The sequence below is a fragment of the Lathyrus oleraceus genome, chromosome 6 (assembly GCF_024323335.1).
Source record: "Lathyrus oleraceus cultivar Zhongwan6 chromosome 6, CAAS_Psat_ZW6_1.0, whole genome shotgun sequence".
Classification (NCBI taxonomy): Eukaryota; Viridiplantae; Streptophyta; class Magnoliopsida; order Fabales; family Fabaceae; genus Lathyrus; species Lathyrus oleraceus.
In genome coordinates this window covers 100,061,357-100,080,201 of record NC_066584.1, presented here as the reverse complement: position 1 = coordinate 100,080,201, position 18,845 = coordinate 100,061,357, and the positions used below count along the sequence as shown (strand labels likewise).

General features: G+C 32.6%; 1 protein-coding gene across 3 annotated transcripts; it reads right to left on the bottom strand.

Moving 5' to 3' along the window:
• Positions 1–7,807: 7,807 nt before the first annotated feature.
• On the bottom strand, positions 7,808–10,768 carry LOC127097101 (probable protein phosphatase 2C 38). Of its 3 annotated transcripts, none has more exons than XM_051035612.1 (5): positions 10,607–10,768; positions 9,764–10,128; positions 8,900–9,267; positions 8,573–8,809; positions 7,808–8,336 (listed from the first exon to the last, which is right to left on the bottom strand). In XM_051035612.1, the coding sequence occupies exons 2-5, from the start codon at positions 10,065–10,067 to the stop codon at positions 8,118–8,120; spliced, it is 1,128 nt and encodes a 375-aa protein (XP_050891569.1). In that variant the 5' UTR covers positions 10,068–10,128; positions 10,607–10,768; the 3' UTR covers positions 7,808–8,117. The 3 variants fall into 3 exon arrangements, with proteins under 3 accessions (XP_050891569.1, XP_050891570.1, XP_050891568.1); XM_051035613.1 differs by lacking the exon at positions 10,607–10,768 and adding an exon at positions 10,526–10,541; XM_051035611.1 differs by lacking the exon at positions 10,607–10,768 and adding an exon at positions 10,221–10,493.
• Positions 10,769–18,845: the final 8,077 nt, after the last annotated feature.

Sequence of the window (18,845 nt, the reverse complement as noted above, 5' to 3'; positions counted from 1 at the left end):
ATAAAATACAACAGAATATAAATTCAAACTTTAAATACTATCAACTAATGTGTATGCCAGACTTGAACTCCTCAGACTCCTTGGATTCCTTGTCCCTCGTGCTCCGACGCTGTCTTTGGTACATTAGTGTCTCTCATGATCATGATGACATCTAGGACCTCTCTCACCTTTGTCAATGCATGTCTACGCAATCTCCACAATACACCGACATCTAGACAACACATCATGAGCATGATCTAACATAACTTGATCCTTCTCTAGTATCTCTTAATGAGCTGATCTCGATGGATCTCCTGGAACTAGAGTTGTCAAAACGTGCTATCTGATCCTAAATGGGTCGGTCTTAATGGGCCTGATCTTTTTAGAGCTGAGCCAAAAAATTATTGTTGTAATATGGGCACAAAATTTACTACCCGAGTTCGGTCATGTACGGGATTCGGGCTACCCGACTATAACCAAGCTATTTTTTAAATTATTTTTTATACAAAACTTAAAATAAAAACTCCTAATATTTATTATAAATACAATAAAATATATATGTGTAAATTGTATGAAATAATACTCAAATATTTAAATATATGTCATAATTTTTAATTATTATATTATTTTTTATAAATACTATAACATGTTTTTGGATACAATACATGTCTAAATTATATGAAATCATACTCAAATATTTAATATAAAATAAATAAATAGAATATGTGAAAATTGTGAAGTAAAACAAAAAAAAACATTAATTTGATTATATTAATGTAGAATATTTAAAAGAGAAATATTGAATCAATTATAGATAAAAATTTGGAGAGTGAAGAAAGTCAATGTATTGTTTTGGAGTGAGATAATATAAATATTAATCTAATTTTTTAAATTTATAGTTATGCAGGTCTAGCAGACTACCCGCGGTCCATACAAGGTAGTCCTAATGGGTAGCAGGCTTTTTAGGGCTGGGCTATAAAAGCTCTGAAAAATATGGGTTTTAACTTAAAGGCTCAAACCCTATGATTTACTGGGCTTGCCCATTTTGATGACTCTACTTGGAGAAGTCTGCACCATATATGGATGTGACACCCTGAAAAACCACATGATGTACTCGTCTATATAGCTTCAGTTACTCTTAAGTGGTAGATGAAATGATGAGGTTTCAGTATGCCATCTCTCTACAAATACATTAAGCATCATGTGGTCCACCGTAACATAATCAGTCTTGCATAATTCTTTTATCCCAAATAGTTGTAAAGTAGCCTAAAACCACTTGTCAATAGGCTGATGCAAGCCAGAAATCTTTCGCCCATGGTTAATGAATTTTAGCAGATCACGGTCCTGTAAAAAAGTAAATCATCGTCAGAAACTTGTGGTATAATAATAAATGTAATTTAAAAAGAATGAAACTAACTAATTTTATCTCTTCATTCCAGATATGTCTGGTAGTATGGTCTAGGTAAAGAGGCAACAATGACAATTCTAGCGGGCATCCTCCGAATACCTCTATTGCCTCATCAACTTGAGGTCCCTCAGGTGCCTAGGGTGGTACTGGTGCCTTTAGTGATTGAGGTACCTACGGTGATTCGGGTACCTTTGTCGCCGAAGTAGGTGAAACTTGTCGTCTACGGGAAAATGGAGGCAGTGATGCGTCACTAAGTGACACCCTTCTCCTACGGGAAGAAGGAGATGAAGATATATGATCCCCAGAAGTCGACGTCTTCACATCAATCGGACTAGAAGGAACATGATCCTTCGAAACCTGACAATTTTTCCTCTGAACAAATTCATGTTGTGCGATTCTGACATGCCTCAATATGTCATCTCTATCAGTCATAATGCATGTAAGTAAATCATACAAGTGTCACACAATTACTACAAGCAAGAAAAGAAAAAATATAGACTAATAAAATACGGAGATGCATCTCCGATTCATGGGAATCAAAACGTTAAAAAACTACGGAGATGCATCTTCGGATTTTCACGCAACTTTCATTTTCATCAATGGAGCTAATGCAGACTACCAAGACCCCAAAAATAATGCATTGATCATTACTTTTAACTATGAAACACATTTCTCATAATTTATCAACTATCAAACATGCATAAATTATGTATTTAAATACCTAATAATCAATTTCTAAAAATTTATACAAAAACTCAAAAAAGTTTACAATAATAAAAAACTTACAAGAAGTGAGGAATCTTTGAAGTTGATGTAGTTGAATGAGCTCTTTGATGTCGTCTGGTGATGATTGAAAAAACTTTGATGTTGATTGATTGATTTTGAGACAATGTGATTTTGAGAGAAAATTATGTTTTTTTAACAAGTGAAGAAGAAGAAGGATTTTAGCGCGTTATGTATAAGCAGCGTCCAAATATGCCTCTCTGTAATATTTACGAAGATTCATCTACATAGTTTTTTTACATTAAGTCAAACTTCTATTGACTTGGGATGTGCCTGGAGATGCATCTCCGAATTCTAGGGGCATTTTTGTATCTTCACCTGTGAAAAACTAAAGTGTATTAATCATGGTAAGAAGATAACACACTTGGAGCATCCATATGAGCCATGGTTTTCAATAAGTATTATTAGCATCTGAACTGAAGAAAGTTTGTAAGACTGATTTTCAATTCATTGACCATGAACTTATGTCTTCTTTTGTTAAGAGATTACACTCAAAGACATTGTCATCTCATCTTCCCATTGGTGAGATGAATATTGCTCTAGACGATGTATTGTGTTGGTGTAAGCCCTAGAGGCCAATACTTTTGGTACTTGTATCGAATTATTTATTAATAATAAAAGGCATTTTCTTTATTATGGTTGATTAATAAAGTCCCTAGAATAGATAGTCCGTTTAATGTATTAAGTGTGACTTAATCATGAGAACACATTAAACATAAGGGCACTGTTCTTAAAGTATCCGTAGTCGAGCTTTAATGTGAAGTGGGATAACATTAAAGAATTAAGACTATTATGTTTGTAGACTGATGATCACATCTCATGGATCATGGATAAAGAGTTATCAAGTCTTAAACATAGGTATGAATATTATGAGTAATATTTATACCGGATTGACCCGCTATGAGAATACTATATAGAAAGTTATGCAAAGTGTCATAAGTTATTCTCATGGTGATAATAGTGTATACCACTCTTCGACCTGAAACCACTATGGATCCTAGATGTAGAGTCGAGTGCTTTATTGTTGATCCAACATTGTCCGTAACTGGATAACCATAAAGACAGTTGATGGGTACTCCACGAAGCATGCTGAGGGACATGAGTGTCCTATATGGAATTTGCCAATCCTGCGTAACAGGATAAATGTCTATGGGCCCAATATTGAACTGGACAAGGGTGACACGGTCTATACCTTGTGTTCAATATAGACATAAGGGCAAAGGTGTAATTATACACATAATTATTATCACAGGAGGTTTTGTCAGATCACATGACATTTTCGTGACTTGGGTAGCAGTGATGTGTTGCTAGATACCGCTCACTGTTTATTATGTTAAATGCGTGATTTGATATAATTGCCAACGCCGCGAAAACCTATAGGGTCACACACAAAGGAGGGATTGATGAGAGATAGAGTAACTAAGGAACACCGTAAGGTACGGTGCACTTAAGTGGGAGACGAAATATGGTAAGGTACCAAATACTTAAGTGATTTTGGGCATATTATAAGATATGAGCCAAAATACACTTAAGTGGGCTTTTTAGCTTGAAGCTCACACAAGTGGTTCTATAAATAGAACCCCTTGGGTAGAAGCATTGTCACTCCAATCCACTCAGACAGAAATTCAAGTAGAGACTTGGAATTTTGTTTCCCTCTTTCTCTCACTCAAAGCCTTCATTCATAACAGCTAGCACTGCGATTGAAGGAATCCGTTCGTGTGGACTGAGTAGAGACGTTGTCATCGTTCAACGTTCGTGATCGCCCCGTGGATCTGTATCAAAGGTTTTGATCATTATCAGAGATTTGCACCAAAGGTTTGAATCGCCACAAGAGGTAACGATTCTATCACTGATCATGCCCATTCGTAAGGATCACTAAATGGAGAAATTTTTAAATTATGCTGCGCCTTGGATGGCAATTCTCCATATGAATCATGGTAAGAAGATAACACACTTGGAGCATCCATATGAGCCATGGTTTTCAATAAGTATTAGTAGCATCTGAAGTGAAGAAAGTTTGTAAGACTGATTTTCAATTCATTGACCATGAACTTATGTCTTCTTTTGTTAAGAGATTACACTCAAAGACATTGTCATCTCATCTTCCCATTGGTGAGATGAATATTGCTCTAGACGATGTATTGTGCATCCTGCATCTTCCTATCACAGACACATTGTTGGATCACTCTCCAATTTAGTGATTTGAGGCACTAGACTTAATGGTCAGACATTAATAGTTGATTCAGGTGAGGACCAAAAGGAGCACATGCACGATTTTTATTTTTAAAGATACTTACGAGGGTCATTTGACTGACGTTGTTACTCGTGTTGGTGACGATGCATAAGTTACTTATCACAAACAATGTGCATTGAAGATGTTTTTTTGTATTTGGTTGACACAACCATATTTATGGACAAATGTGTGAGCTATGTAAATATTGTCTATGTTAATTACTTCATAGATCTTGAGAGAATTCAGAGTATAATTGAGGAGCATCATATTTGCTTTACTTGTACTCCAAGCTAGACAATCAAGTCATTGAAAGACAAAACAAATGGCAAGAAATGATTGTCTATTCCAAGTAATATACATACATATATGTAGCTTATTAAGTTTATAATATTTTTGAAATTTTCGTATGTATATAGTAATGAATTTTATCTGAACTATTTTTAATCTTGGATCCTCTAGCTTTTTTTCTAAACTTTCCAAGTAGCAAATTATTGTTGACTACGACGAAGAGTTGCCTTCTGCTTGTGGGCTTAATTCACATGGGGAGAATTCATCGATGAGCCATACAAACACGCTCTTGACCATATTCTGGCGAAAGATGCATGTTTTCTCCCATACGACGAGCACCGTCAGACATGACCTTTAGAGGTGATTTTCCAGTACTTTAGATGCCTAGCATACCCACATCTACTTGATTGAGTCCATGCAATTCAAGTATGTGCAGGATATCCTTAGGAATCCCACTTTGGTTATGCCTCTCAGTGTACCTTTGATATGTTGATGGGATATTTACGAAGTACCATGATCATTTAGTACTAGAGGATGTAGGAAATGTGTCAGCTACTATTCCATAGCGTACGATATATGATTACATCCAATGATATTATAGAAATTTCCATTTGTATATGATTCTAGTGGTAGATGGAGATCCCCCGATGTTAGCTCATTAGAAGATATTGGAGGAGAAATAGACTATGTAGGACTATGTTATAAATGTCTTGCCTAGATGTTGTCGTATCGTCACTCTACTCAAGGATATCATACCTAGAGGAGAGGTATATGAAAACACTCATATCTAGAACTTGATATAAGCGATATTATTAATGGCACGAGGTGTTCCATATTATAGGCGACATAAAAGGAACATGGGTGTGTGACAAACTCAATAATTAGACTCTTTTATAGGCAATTTTCATTCTTGTAAACTTTTTGAGTTGTAATTTATGACATTGGACTTAGGACTGTCAACATTTCACTTATGTATGATAATTGATTTTATTTATGATATCTTATTTTATGCGTTTAAACAAAGTGACTCGTATATGTTAGTAATGACAAATGATCAAGTGTATTAATTGTGTCAAAGTAATAGAAATTTAAGATTGTCTCCACATGGATTGCATTATTTTAACAAGGTTACTAGTGTGCTTTTAACGATAAATATGGGAAATTCTCAAGTTGATTTTGCAAAAGTAAATTGCGCGAATAAAATTTATAGAAGATACGAGATTTAGAAAGCGGTCAGGTTTCTTTTCGAGTCCATTTATTATCATTGTTGGTAACCGTGTCTATTTTCTCAAAGTAATTTTCTAAAATTACGATAAATTAACACGATCATTATACCCAATTCCTTGGTGTATAACTCGTTCTTCTTAAGACAACTCCATAATTCCTTAGGCGAAATCAAATTAAAAACAGAAAAGAGGGCTCGTTAATTTCTTGATCACAAACTTATAATTATTTAATCCTAAATCAGTTACTATGTTTGAACAATTATCTTATTTCTGATTCACAACGTTAGGGTCGGTAATAGCTATGATCCTAAGTTCAATTCATATGTTCGGCAACACATAAAAAACATTACAATCAAGAATAACTGAATAAAAACTAGAATATCAAATCAATAAAATAGTACAAAGGCAACTACATAGTTCAACAGATCAAATCAACTTCGTCTAACAAAACCTAATCAAGAGTAAATTAGCTACTCATAATGATACGCATAATTACCATGAGTTTAGATGAACAATACATGAGAATCAATTAGGAATAAGCTCTTTAATGGATGAAAACTTCACTTTCTAAGCTCCAGAATTGCCTTGCCATCAAAACTCCTATCCAAAATATGTAACTCTTGCAAAATTCCATTTCTTTTCCTTTTAAACAAGTCAAAAACGTGTTAGTTAGCAATTCATTACGACCACGATCAATACCATCACTTTTCTTATATGCAATATTTTATACATACAATTGACAATACAAACTAAAACGCATCAAAACATGTGGCAACATCTATATCTATGAGCGCTTCTACATTTAACATTTTCTTATTTGATTATTTTTCAATATCATTCAGTTTGTCAAACTCATTCATCCTAACAAAAAAAGAAACTGCCAACTTAATATTTGATACACTATCTAGTCTTTTTTGTTTTAAAGTTGCTAGTATGTTTTTGGGTTAAACCGTGTTTATTATCATCTCATCAATACTTTTTTTTCTCTTTAGAATCTAAATGTTTGACAATAGAATGACCGACTAACTTGCGATCCAATTTATAGTTATGTACACTACACAACATATTAAATGTTTAAATATTTCTGACTATTTGGTACTCGCGTAACTTAAAAGGACATTCATATTTTCTTGTTTCGGTGACATCAAATTTCAAATTATAGATAAGTTCTTTATAGTGACCACTTGTTTCACATATTATAGTAGTAAATGCTACTTTCAAATTAGAATTGAAATTGAACTTCGTAATTGTTATCCCAAGACCTAATTTAACAACTTTCACACAAACTTATTTAAACATATGATTACGTAAGATAAACTCTTGTTTAGTTTCAAATTCTTTTCCAACATCAACGTGTACAACACAAAGTTGGGGAACTACTGACACACCTTTCTCTAATACATTGATTGAGTTTACAGCATCAGAAAGCACCATACTTACAATCATTGAAAACGTCCAAAAGTTAATGTAGGGATGAAGTTTAACAGGTTCTAGACGATATCATCTTGACAAATTCATCACTATATAAAAAAAATTAGAGTGTGATTCGACGAAAAGAGATACATATGTATCTTGCCTGTAATTTAATGATGTTTAAAAAACTAATTATGTAGAGAAAAAAAATTACTCCTGATGTAATATTAAGACTATAGCTTTATATATGAAAGATATCACTGGGACATATAATTTTCACACACCTTTTCTCATTTCAAATAAATAAACCATTGTTCATAGGATGCGTCTCGAAGTTAACTTCACGACATGACGAAAGGGACTTTTTTTTTTGTATAGAATTTGGAACAAACTTATAGTGTGTAATTACCAACACAGTATTTTTCATCTCTAAATTTTCATAAAATAATAAAAATAGAATGCTGAAATGAACAGATATTTTCTAATACGAGATATTTCATTTTTCCATAGTAAACTCATATATATAATATTTTCAAGAGACATTGCATCTGTACAAACTACATGTTCATGCTATATAACCAGATCATAAACTTGACAGAACAAGGTAGGACTGACACTGACAATTGTCTAAGATTTTCTTAGCTATAATAATAATAATAATAATAATAATAATAATAATAATAATAATAATAATAATAATAATAATAATAATAATAATAGCTTAATTTGAATATACAAATATAAACTGTTGTTCTCTTTGTATGATGATGATGAATGATCATCAAGCTTAATGATTAGCAGATCCACCTCCCTTGATTGATAGAGGAGACCCCCAAAGAGAGCTATTATCAATCATTCTGTGATTTAGAAACACAACAATCACTGTTATATCATCATGAAAGTGTCTCCTTGTTCCTTGTTCAATCTTTTGTAGGTCTGCTAGTCTCATTTCCCTCTTCTTAGCTGCTTCTCTTAATGCTGCTTTCACAAGTCTTCTTGCAATTCCCTATTACATGAAATAAAATAAAGATAAGCTGTTTTAAGTTATTCTGAAGAGTTTATAGACATACCATAAGTTATTTTCATAAGCTTAGATATTCGCGGTAGATATGTTTAAATAAGTCAATCTGAACATTTGGACAGTCTGATCAAGATTTGACTGTCTAGAGCGCAACATGTTGATTTCGTGTGTGAATGATGATAATAATAACCTTGAATGGACAAAATGGAATGTAGCCTTACATTAGGTGCATTATTGCTGACTATATGAACAGCCTCTTGGTTGCTAAGATGCTCCCATAATCCATCCGAAGCAAATATGAGAAACTGATCATCAGGATGAAGTTTGTGAGATGAAATTGATGGCTCACAACTCATAATTGGCTTGAAAAATGTTTCAGCTAGCCTAAACTTAGATGGTAGAGGCTCCCTATTGAATTCAGCTTTCTTCAAATACGCATCACCGATCGATCGCGAAACCTGCAAAAGAATGTAGTTTGGTAATTTTTAGAGACCAGTGGATGGATAGATAGATACAAAGACTAAAAACATATTTAACCAAATTTTTACCTGAATAAGGCCTTTCACGCGCCAAACATTGTGTCTCAGAACCACAATCTCTGAATCAAAAGGATGCTCTGATCTAAGTTCATCTCTCACTCTTTCAAGATTGACATTATGTTCTGCAGATAATTGGATAGCTGATGTTTCCCTTGTTGCTCTCTCTAATCTTCCTAACACCACCCTCGAGTCACCGGAATTTGCAATGTATATCATTCCATTGCAAATTATCCCAACCAAACAACATGTTCCTGCTGATGCAATATGTGGCTTGCTTAGCCACTGTTTCTTCACAAGTGATAGAAAACTTTCTTCGGTTGCTAAAAATGCTCTTTTGATAACATTTTCTGATAAGCCTTGGTTTTCAGCTGCAAGCCCTGGATCACAAAGAAAATTGACTGAGTAACAAAATCCAAATAAAGGGTATCTTTGTGCACGTGAGGGTCACACGAACTACTGCAAAGAGTTTAAAATTTATCACAGTTAAACTGAGGTTAAGTAAGGCCTCATAAAATATTTCTCACCGGTAAACTGTAGTAAAATAGGATCTGTATTGATTTTGCCATAGCAAAACTGTGACTAACCTATACAGGTCCCACAAAAATTTGGAACGACTCTGTTCATATAAATAATTTATCTTTTAATGTAACGGTCTACTTCCAAGAGTAGATGATTCATGTTCAAAATCATTAAGGGTGGTGTTGGAATAAGATGAGCGGTTAGTGACTTTGATCCTCTGCGGTCTCTTTAGTCTAACATCAGTCTTTAGATTAATTCAACGGCTGATGTTTGACCGAAGAGACTCCAGATGATTATTTCAAAATGAATATGAAAACTAATATGAATATGAAAAAGAAGAGAGAATGAAAATACTTTTGAAATTGCAGAAAAGATTATCACTGACAAACTGAGAAGCCTCAGCTCCACCATGACCATCATAAACACCAACAAAAGTTCCTTGAGGACCAAAATGGTTAAAACTCAAAGGACCAGACTCAAACACACTTCTATCCTCCAAAGAACTATTAGCTTGAATCACAGCCATTGAAAATTCACCATAAACATGGTTCCCTAAATCTTTGTACCATAACAATCCATCCACTCTCCCACCACTCCCACTTCCACTCCCATCTCCATCATCACCATCCACAGCAGGTTTCCAGCAAGATCTCACCATATTCTCTCAAGCCCCTTGAATGATTTTCCTTAGTTTCTCAACTTCTCTATATTTATAGACCCTGCAGAAGCAAACATTAATTGGATAAGAACAAAATTTTGAGGTAAAAACCAAAAGGGTATGGGGTAAACTAACTGAGAGAGATGTAAGCACCTTGGAAAGTGAATAAAAAGTTGTTTTTCATGCAAGTTTCAGAGAATATGATGGTGTCTATTTTGTTGGCACTATGTAGCTTAAATATGAGCCTAATGTGTTTTGGAATTCAGTGATTGTGTCATGTTTGACAAACAAATATAGCTGGAAAAGCATATAAGAATTTCTATATGGCAGTTTTGGTCTGTGATCTCAGTGACCAAAGAAAAACAATGAGATATAAGAGAAGGATTTTGTAGATCTATGATGAATAAAATGAAGAGAATTTTAATTTTAATTTAAAAAAAACAACAATATAATCTGACATTGTTTCTCTTCTTGTCTCTTGTAATTAATGACTTTGGTTATGTGAGTGTGTATGTTTGTAAGAGTGTTGAATATGTCACCTTTTTTAAGCAATAATCTTGAGGTTTTTAGGTAACTTTGATGTTGGGATGAGTCCTATAAAGTAAGGAGATTTCCGCGTGGATTGTTATGACACACATAGGATGATTGAAGACTAACTAACCACTTGTCAGGGGATACACAAGAGGATCTAAAATCAGCCAAACAATTAATCATGATATTAATAGAGAATTTAATATCATAACTTAACCTAATCCTTCTAAACAACTAACTAGTACTAGTATATAGTAACTTTTTCTTAATATGCTTTAATTAATTTCTTCTTAAACAATATTAATATTAATATTAATGTTAGTCGTGATTATTTAGTGTGTTTGGTACATACTAGTATAATTTAAAATATGGTATAAATCTATTTTTTGTGACGCCAAAATTATTTTTTTAATAAATTTGAATAGTCGTTTAGTGATGGTCTAATTTGGTAAATAAATATACATTTGTATGTATTTGTTTGATGAAATTAACTTTTTATGTTAGTTTTGCGTGTGTTAAAAAAGAAATAGAAGATATGCTTATATATTTTTGCGTAAAATAGAGATTTTTTGTGTCAGCTTTGACTGTCGTTTAACGATTAATCAATTTCTTTTTCAAAATTAGATGTTTATATATTTTGCGCAAAGTAAGGATTTCTTGTGTCAGCTTTGACTGTCGTTTAACGATTGTTCAATTTCTTTTTCAAAATTAGATGTTTATATATTTTGCGCAAAGTAAGGATTTCTTGTGTCAGCTTTGACTGTCGTTTAGCGATTGTTCAATATCTTTTTCAAAATTAGATGTTTATATATTTTGCGCAAAGTAAGGATTTCTTGTGTCAGCTTTGACTGTCGTTTAGCGATTGTCCAATTTTTATTTTAAATAGATGTTTATATATTTTGCAAATTAAGATTTCTCATGTGTTGTTTAGCGATTGTTCAATTTTTCTTTTGAATAGATGTTTATATATTTTGTAAATAGGGATTTCTCATGTCAGCTTTGACTGTGGTTTAGCGATTATCAATTTTTTCTTTTAATATAGAGGTTTATATATTTTGTAAATAGGGGTTTCTCATGTAAGCTTTGACTGTCGTTTAGCGATTGCTCAATTTTCTTTTAAAATAGATGCTTATATAATTTACAAATAGGGATTTCTCATATCAGCTTTGACCGTCGTTTAGCGATTATCCAGGTTCAACAATTGTTTATTTTAATATTTATTCAATAGAAAAACAAAAGCACACTTACGTAATCTACGCGGTGAAGTAATTTCTTGTGTCAGATTCATCTATCGTTTAGTGATTTTTCAGCATACGAACAAAATAAACAATTACATATTTTGTGACCAACCAAATTTTTGTGTCGGCTTCAATGGTCATTTAGTAATTGTCTAAAAGAGAAATAAAAGATATTTTTTTACATATTTTGCACAATGTAATAAATTATTATTTCAACTTTAACAATAGTTTAGAGGTTTTCCATCTAAGAAATAAATCAAAAACACTTTAACATATTTAAAATCTCTAATGTTATATTCGGATTTGGATCATCTCCATCTATATTTTTTCAATTTCCCTCAATTTTACATTTTAACCATTTAATTTATCGAGTGGTGAAATAACAAAAGTGCGAATGTTAAGAAAAACATATTGGAACAAACTATTTGGAAAAAGGAAAAATATTTTTATATATAAATTAATTGATTAAATATTTGATTATTTTATCGATAAATGTAAATCTTAAGAAATAATCTATTTTTTAAACACAAGTAAGTAAATTAATTGATTAAAATTTTGATTTTCTTTCTATATATAAATCATACTCAAAAATCTAGGAATTATTTGATTGTGTTTTGCTTTTTAGTTTTTGAAAATTCTATTGCAAATTAATTTTTAAAGACTCTTATTAAGAATAGAATTTGTTAGATAATCTAATTTTTTAAAATGATTTTAGAAAAGAGAAAATATAAAATTATTTTGGTAATTCTATTTTCGAAAATGATTTTAAAAATCAAAAATAAATTTTTTTTTTAAGTAAGTTAGTTTAGATTATATATATATATATATATATATATATATATATATATATATATATATATATATATATATATATATATATATATATATATATATATATATATATATATATATATATATATATATATATATATATATATATATATATATATATATATATATATATATATATATATATATATTTTTTTTTTTTGAACTTGTTAAAAACAGTTATAAAATTATCATCAGTGATACTTAGTTCATAATAACTTCCCCCCTTTTTTTTAAATATAATATAAACAATTTAATTGAATATTTTTAATTACATTAAATATTATTCTATAAACTAAATATTATATTTATTTGATTAAATATTATTTTATTAATAAATTTTTATTCAAACAAATTAATTTACTTAGGATAAACTACTAATGATTTTTATAAAATAATTATCAAATAAAATAAAATTTCATTTTCTATAAATAAAATATAATAAAATTTAACATATAAAAAAATAGGCGTTGAAGTTCATCATTTAACACACAACAATAAAAGTGAAATAAAAGTTTATAAATGTAACAAATTAATTGCGGAAATTCCGTTAATAAAAATAGGGTGTTTTCCGTGTCAAGAGAAAAATTAAAAAGCCAAAAACATGTTTAACATGTTTCTGTTTTTCTATTTTTAAAATTATTAAATTAGAAATAGTTTTTGAAAATAGTTTTTTTTAAAGCAATCCAAACATGTTTTTGCTTTCTAAATTTTTGATTTTTTTTTAAAAGTTAAATCAAACTGTCCTTATTATTTTCTCTAAAAAACATTTAATAATATTAATTAATGTGTGAGAGTGGTGATCAACTTATTTCAAAAGTAAATTTTTTTATCTTACTTCAAATTATAACTTTTAAATTGAATATAATCTAATGGTTAATTAGTATTTTTATTTAATTAACTATTAAATTAAATTAAATTTAAATGCGATGATTTGTAGTAAACTAAAAACACTTGTTTTTGAAGGAAGTTGATTATATATATATATATATATATATATATATATATATATATATATATATATATATATATATATATATATATATATATATATATATATATATATATATATATATATATATATATATATATATATTAAAAAATATAATTAATTATACTAATTGATCAAAAAATTAGATATTTTTTAGCTATTAAACATATTTCAAAGATTTATTTATTTTCTCTAAAGAACAACTAACAATACATCCTATTTGTTCATCTTTAAAGGGTGAATTCTCAATGAACTACATGATCAATTTTTCTTCTTCTATATATATAATTCATAAGAAACATGCTATGTTTTTTAAACACAATTAACAAAGTATAATACTTTATTAAAAAATTGATTTTCTTTTAAATTAATAAAGCATATTAATACTCTATTTCATATGAATATTTTTAAACTTATAGATTATAGTTTATAAACTCATATTAACTCATATGACAAGAAAATATTTGTTTGATAACGGTCTTTTCATCTTGAGTTTATAACTTATTTTATTAGTTTATAACTTAACTTTCAAATGCTATTTCACTTCGCAAACGATCAAAAGTGCAATATAACAACAAATAAAGGGAGCCAAATACATGATTCAATATTCAATAATGTGCAACTCACTGTGGTAAAAAAAAATTATATATTAATTGTCATTACGCCCAAGGTACAAACTCTGGGAAATGTTATAGGAAAAACGAAAACAACAAAAAGAAGAAGAGGAACGACAAAGTTACGGTGTCCAAAACCGAAGTATCCTGGTCACCCTCTAGAGTCCCCTCAGGAGTAGTTTGGAAGGGATTTAATTCTTCAACAAGAATTCGAGCAGTAGGACAAAACTTCCTCGTGTGTTCAACAACTTGTTCATGAACCTCGTGCACGACTTGCATGGTTTACGAAAGGGAATTTGTGGAACGTTACCCTTACACCGAATACCTCGTCCTCAAGAGCCTTCAGAGCCTTGACATGAGCCTCGGCCTCCCATTGAAGTGTTTCCTATTTCTCCTCCGCCCGACAGATCATCTCAATGGCAGAATCAGAGGCCTTTTGCCGCTGCTTCCACTCCGCCTCAAGAGTATTCTCCAACTCAGTTACCTGTTTAACCATAGTAGAAGGAGTGTCGTGGGTCTTCGCCTCCTCTTGTAAAGAGCCAGCAAGTTTGACCTTTTCCCGCAACTCAGCAAACTCCTTCTAAAAATCAAAGCACCTTTGCTCAATAGTTTTGCATTTCACCTTCCAAGTGTCCATTTACTTAGAGCGATTATTAGCAACCAAGACATATCCTCTGCCAAAAGAGACTAGAGAAAATATATAAGAGGCCTGATACATGTTGTGGGTGGTCTCATAAGTGAGATCCATCGTTTCCCATAGAGAGGTTTTGGACGAAGGATATGTCATTCGTTGATACAATAACAATAACCTCCTCACCAGTGCGAGCAAGCCGGGAAGAAAAAAATGTTTGGCATCCGTAGGGAGGCGGTCATTGTCCATATATCATCATTCACGGATATACAGGTCCGTCTGGGATAACCCTATTCTAGGGAGGAGTGTTGTTCTACATATCAACCCCTCTTTATTGATATTGTGGATGAGGGTGTATCCTCCACACTCAACATGACCGCAATATTGACGAGTTATTCGTCCCCGAGGGTAGCGACATTGGTCTCGGTGGTTGAAAGGGGAGCAATGGTGATCAATCACCATTTGTGTTAGAATTATCATCACTTAGATGTCAAAAACATGTGAATTGTTGTTAGTTGTGTGGTAGTTTAGGTCTATTTTTAGTTAATTTCAATCATGTCTTTATTTGTCGTGTTTTGATTGTTTCTAGGTTATTTTACGCGCTTGGGGTATTGTTTATATGTTTACAGGTATGAAGAGACAAAGAAAAAATTATCAGAGCGAAATCCGGGCCAGAATGCATGAACAAAAGGAAAAAAGAGAAAATTGAATACTTACTGCCCATACACGTATGAGGTAGCCCATATGTGTATGGCCATTCATCCTAACCTTACATGATACGCGTAACAACAGAGGGGGCAGAAAAATAAGGTCTCTGCCTATATGCGTATGAGGTAGCACATACATGTATGAGGCCACAACTTCAGTCACCAGCGACTAGGTTTGTCCCTTACGCGTATGGGACTAGGCAGGCCATACGCTTCACCTTGGACCATATGCGTATGGTGAAAAAGAAAAACAACCCATACGCGTATGAGAGAAGACCATACACATATGGAACGACCCAAATCTGCAAAAATCCCAGAATTAACCTATTTAGCTAGAGAACACAAATTTTCAAGGGTTGGACGGTTTTTGACTGCATAAACACGTTCTGAAGGCTGGAAAACTCATATTTTCAAGGTGGATCAAGATTTTCATGAACCCTAAGTGATTGAAGACCTATTTTCATCTATCAATCTGTAATGTCTACAACTTCTATGATTTTTTTTCTTTAATTCTATGAGTAGCTAAACCCCCTAATGCTAGGGGGTGTCCCTAGTTTGAATTTGTTGATGATTTCTACTTGAGCCTTGTGATAAAACCAATTTCTATTATATTTTATTCACTTAGGATTTGTGCTTAATTCTTTCTCTTTCAGAAAAATTGAGATTTTATTTACGGTTAATATTTAGGCAGGACTGTCATTGTTAACGCTTAATTAAAAGTATTATGTAGTAGATATCACCTAGGACTAGGGATACCCTATGGAAACCGGATTGTTATTGATACATAAATTCTTAAATTCATCTATAATTCACTATGAACATAGACATTAATTTGAATGTTTAAAGGTTTACTCACTAAGGACTTAAGAGTAAACATCCTTAAGAACTGATAATCAATATTTTTAAATAAGTTGTTTCAAGGTCATGTTAGAATTGTTAATGGATCCAATCATACACCTTTTGAAGCTAGCTGAAATATACCCACAAACGCATTGCACGATCGAAGGTACAACAGAGTCGCCACCGAACGCATCATACACTCGAAGGTACAACCGAGTCACCATCGAACTTTATTTATCCCAAAAGAGGGAAGGGAAAACATCGAGAAAACCCAAGGGAAAAGAAATAGAGAAATGGGTAAGGGAATCGGTTATGCGAGGGGAAGGTATTAGCATCCCTCACATCCATGGTACTCCATGGGAACCATCTTAAATGATCTTGGTTGGATGAGTGTTACTATCTTCATGTACTTGCAAAATAGAAAAAGGGTTAGAAAAGAATGCTCGAGGAGGATTGGGGCCCTCATGCCTAGATATTCTCATGGTGCAATGATAAAGTTAGAGCCTCGTAGTTCAGAGAACAAAGACCGAAAAAACGGGGGAGAGGAAAGAAGGGTGGAGAAATGTGCTCGCCAAGGATTCGCATCCTCGTGCCTATGTATCCTCATAGTGCAATGAGAGAGACAGAGTCTCGTCATTTGGAGGACAAAGATTGAGAAAAAGATAATGATTGAGGGTGGTGTTTAAACCAAGAAAGGATATGGGGGTTAACCGTAAAGGTGTGTCCCAAAATAAAAGGAATTGCAATGGTGTTTAAACCAACATAAAGGAAACTTATCAAATCTAGAGACTCACATGACAAGGGTCTTACGAAAGCACTAGGTCTAACATGGTAAGGAAGAAAATTAGGAACTTGTCAAAGCCGAAGACTCACATGATAAGGGTCTTACCAAAGCACTGGGTCTAACATGGTAAGGAAGAAAAGTAGGAACTTGTCAAAGTCGGAGACTCACAGGACAAAGGTCTTACCAAAGCACTGGGTCTAACATAGTAAGGAAGAAAAATAGGAACTTGTCAAAGCCGATGACTCACATGACAAGGGTCTTACTAAAGCATTGAGTCTAACATGGTAAGGTCAATGTGTTAAAACTAGGAAAGGGGAATAACCATGAAGGTGTCAACTCAGGGAATAACCATGAAGGTGTCAACCCTGAAAGGAAATTGCAATGGTGTTTAAACAAAAGGAGGGAATAACCATGAAGGTGTCAACCCTAAAAGGAAATTGAAATGGTGTTTAAACCAAAAGTAAGGGATAACCATGAAGGTGTCAACCCAAAGAATAACCATGAAGGTGGCAAACCTAAAAGGAAATTGCAATGTTGTTTAAACCAAAAGGAGATAATAACCATGAAGGTGTCAACCCAGGGAATAACCATGAAGGTGTCAACCCTAATAGGAAATTGCAACAATGTTTAAACCAAAAGGATATGAAGAGAGGAGCCACAGAGGCTAGGGGGAGACTTGACAGTGAATTGACTAGAATTTGCACTAAAGTTCATGAATATAGAAAAATACTATGAGAAACTAGGTTATTCGCCCCGTAATCAAATATATTCTAGAAAAGTGTATGGAAAATCCCCTTTCATCGTTCTCTATTGCTTAAGGCTCATGGCATGCAAGCCTAGTCAATAACTGACAAATTGTTGAAGCAGGTTCCCAAAGATGCTTGCGGGGTTGAGTCAGATGACTGATTGTTGAGGAAAGATGTAGTCCACTGAGGGTCTTGAACTTGCTGGGAGGTTGAAGCTCCAAAGTGACACTTATAAAGTGACCACGGGACTTATGGTATCTTAACAAAGACAAAGAGGAAATGTAACAGATGAAAGGATCTAGTTGATCAAATGGAATTTGATCAAGCCTAATCAAAGGAAAGGTATTGATGAACAAAAAAAGATGCATGAACATACAACACTAGCCTAAGGTCTCATTGTTAGGTAGCCCACGAGAAAGCCATGTGTGTGTAAGAGTGTGCTAAACATAAGAAGATGAATGCAATAAGTAAGAGGCATATATGAACAAGAACACCCTCGAAATTTCAACAGGAGCAAATCAATTTCAAGTGCCCATAAGGTCCATAGGGTCCAAGATCACTCCGAGTCAAGAAAAGGGCATAAACCTAAGTCAAAGTATATAGTCCAAGGGGTCTTTAATACTCCAGATCAATCATATGATTAAGATTAGGTATAAGTTACTTTATCATGTTTTGATTCATTAAGATTAATAAGCAAGCAATCAAACAAGATAAGAGCAACAGATGAATATAGCAAGATGAATAAAGTATGAAATGATATGATGGTTAATGGGACATATAATTAAAGTGCAAATGCAAGTGATATTTGCACCTCTCAAAATACTTCCAAATTTGGCAAAGTGAAGTGCATGCTTGCATGGGCGTGTAC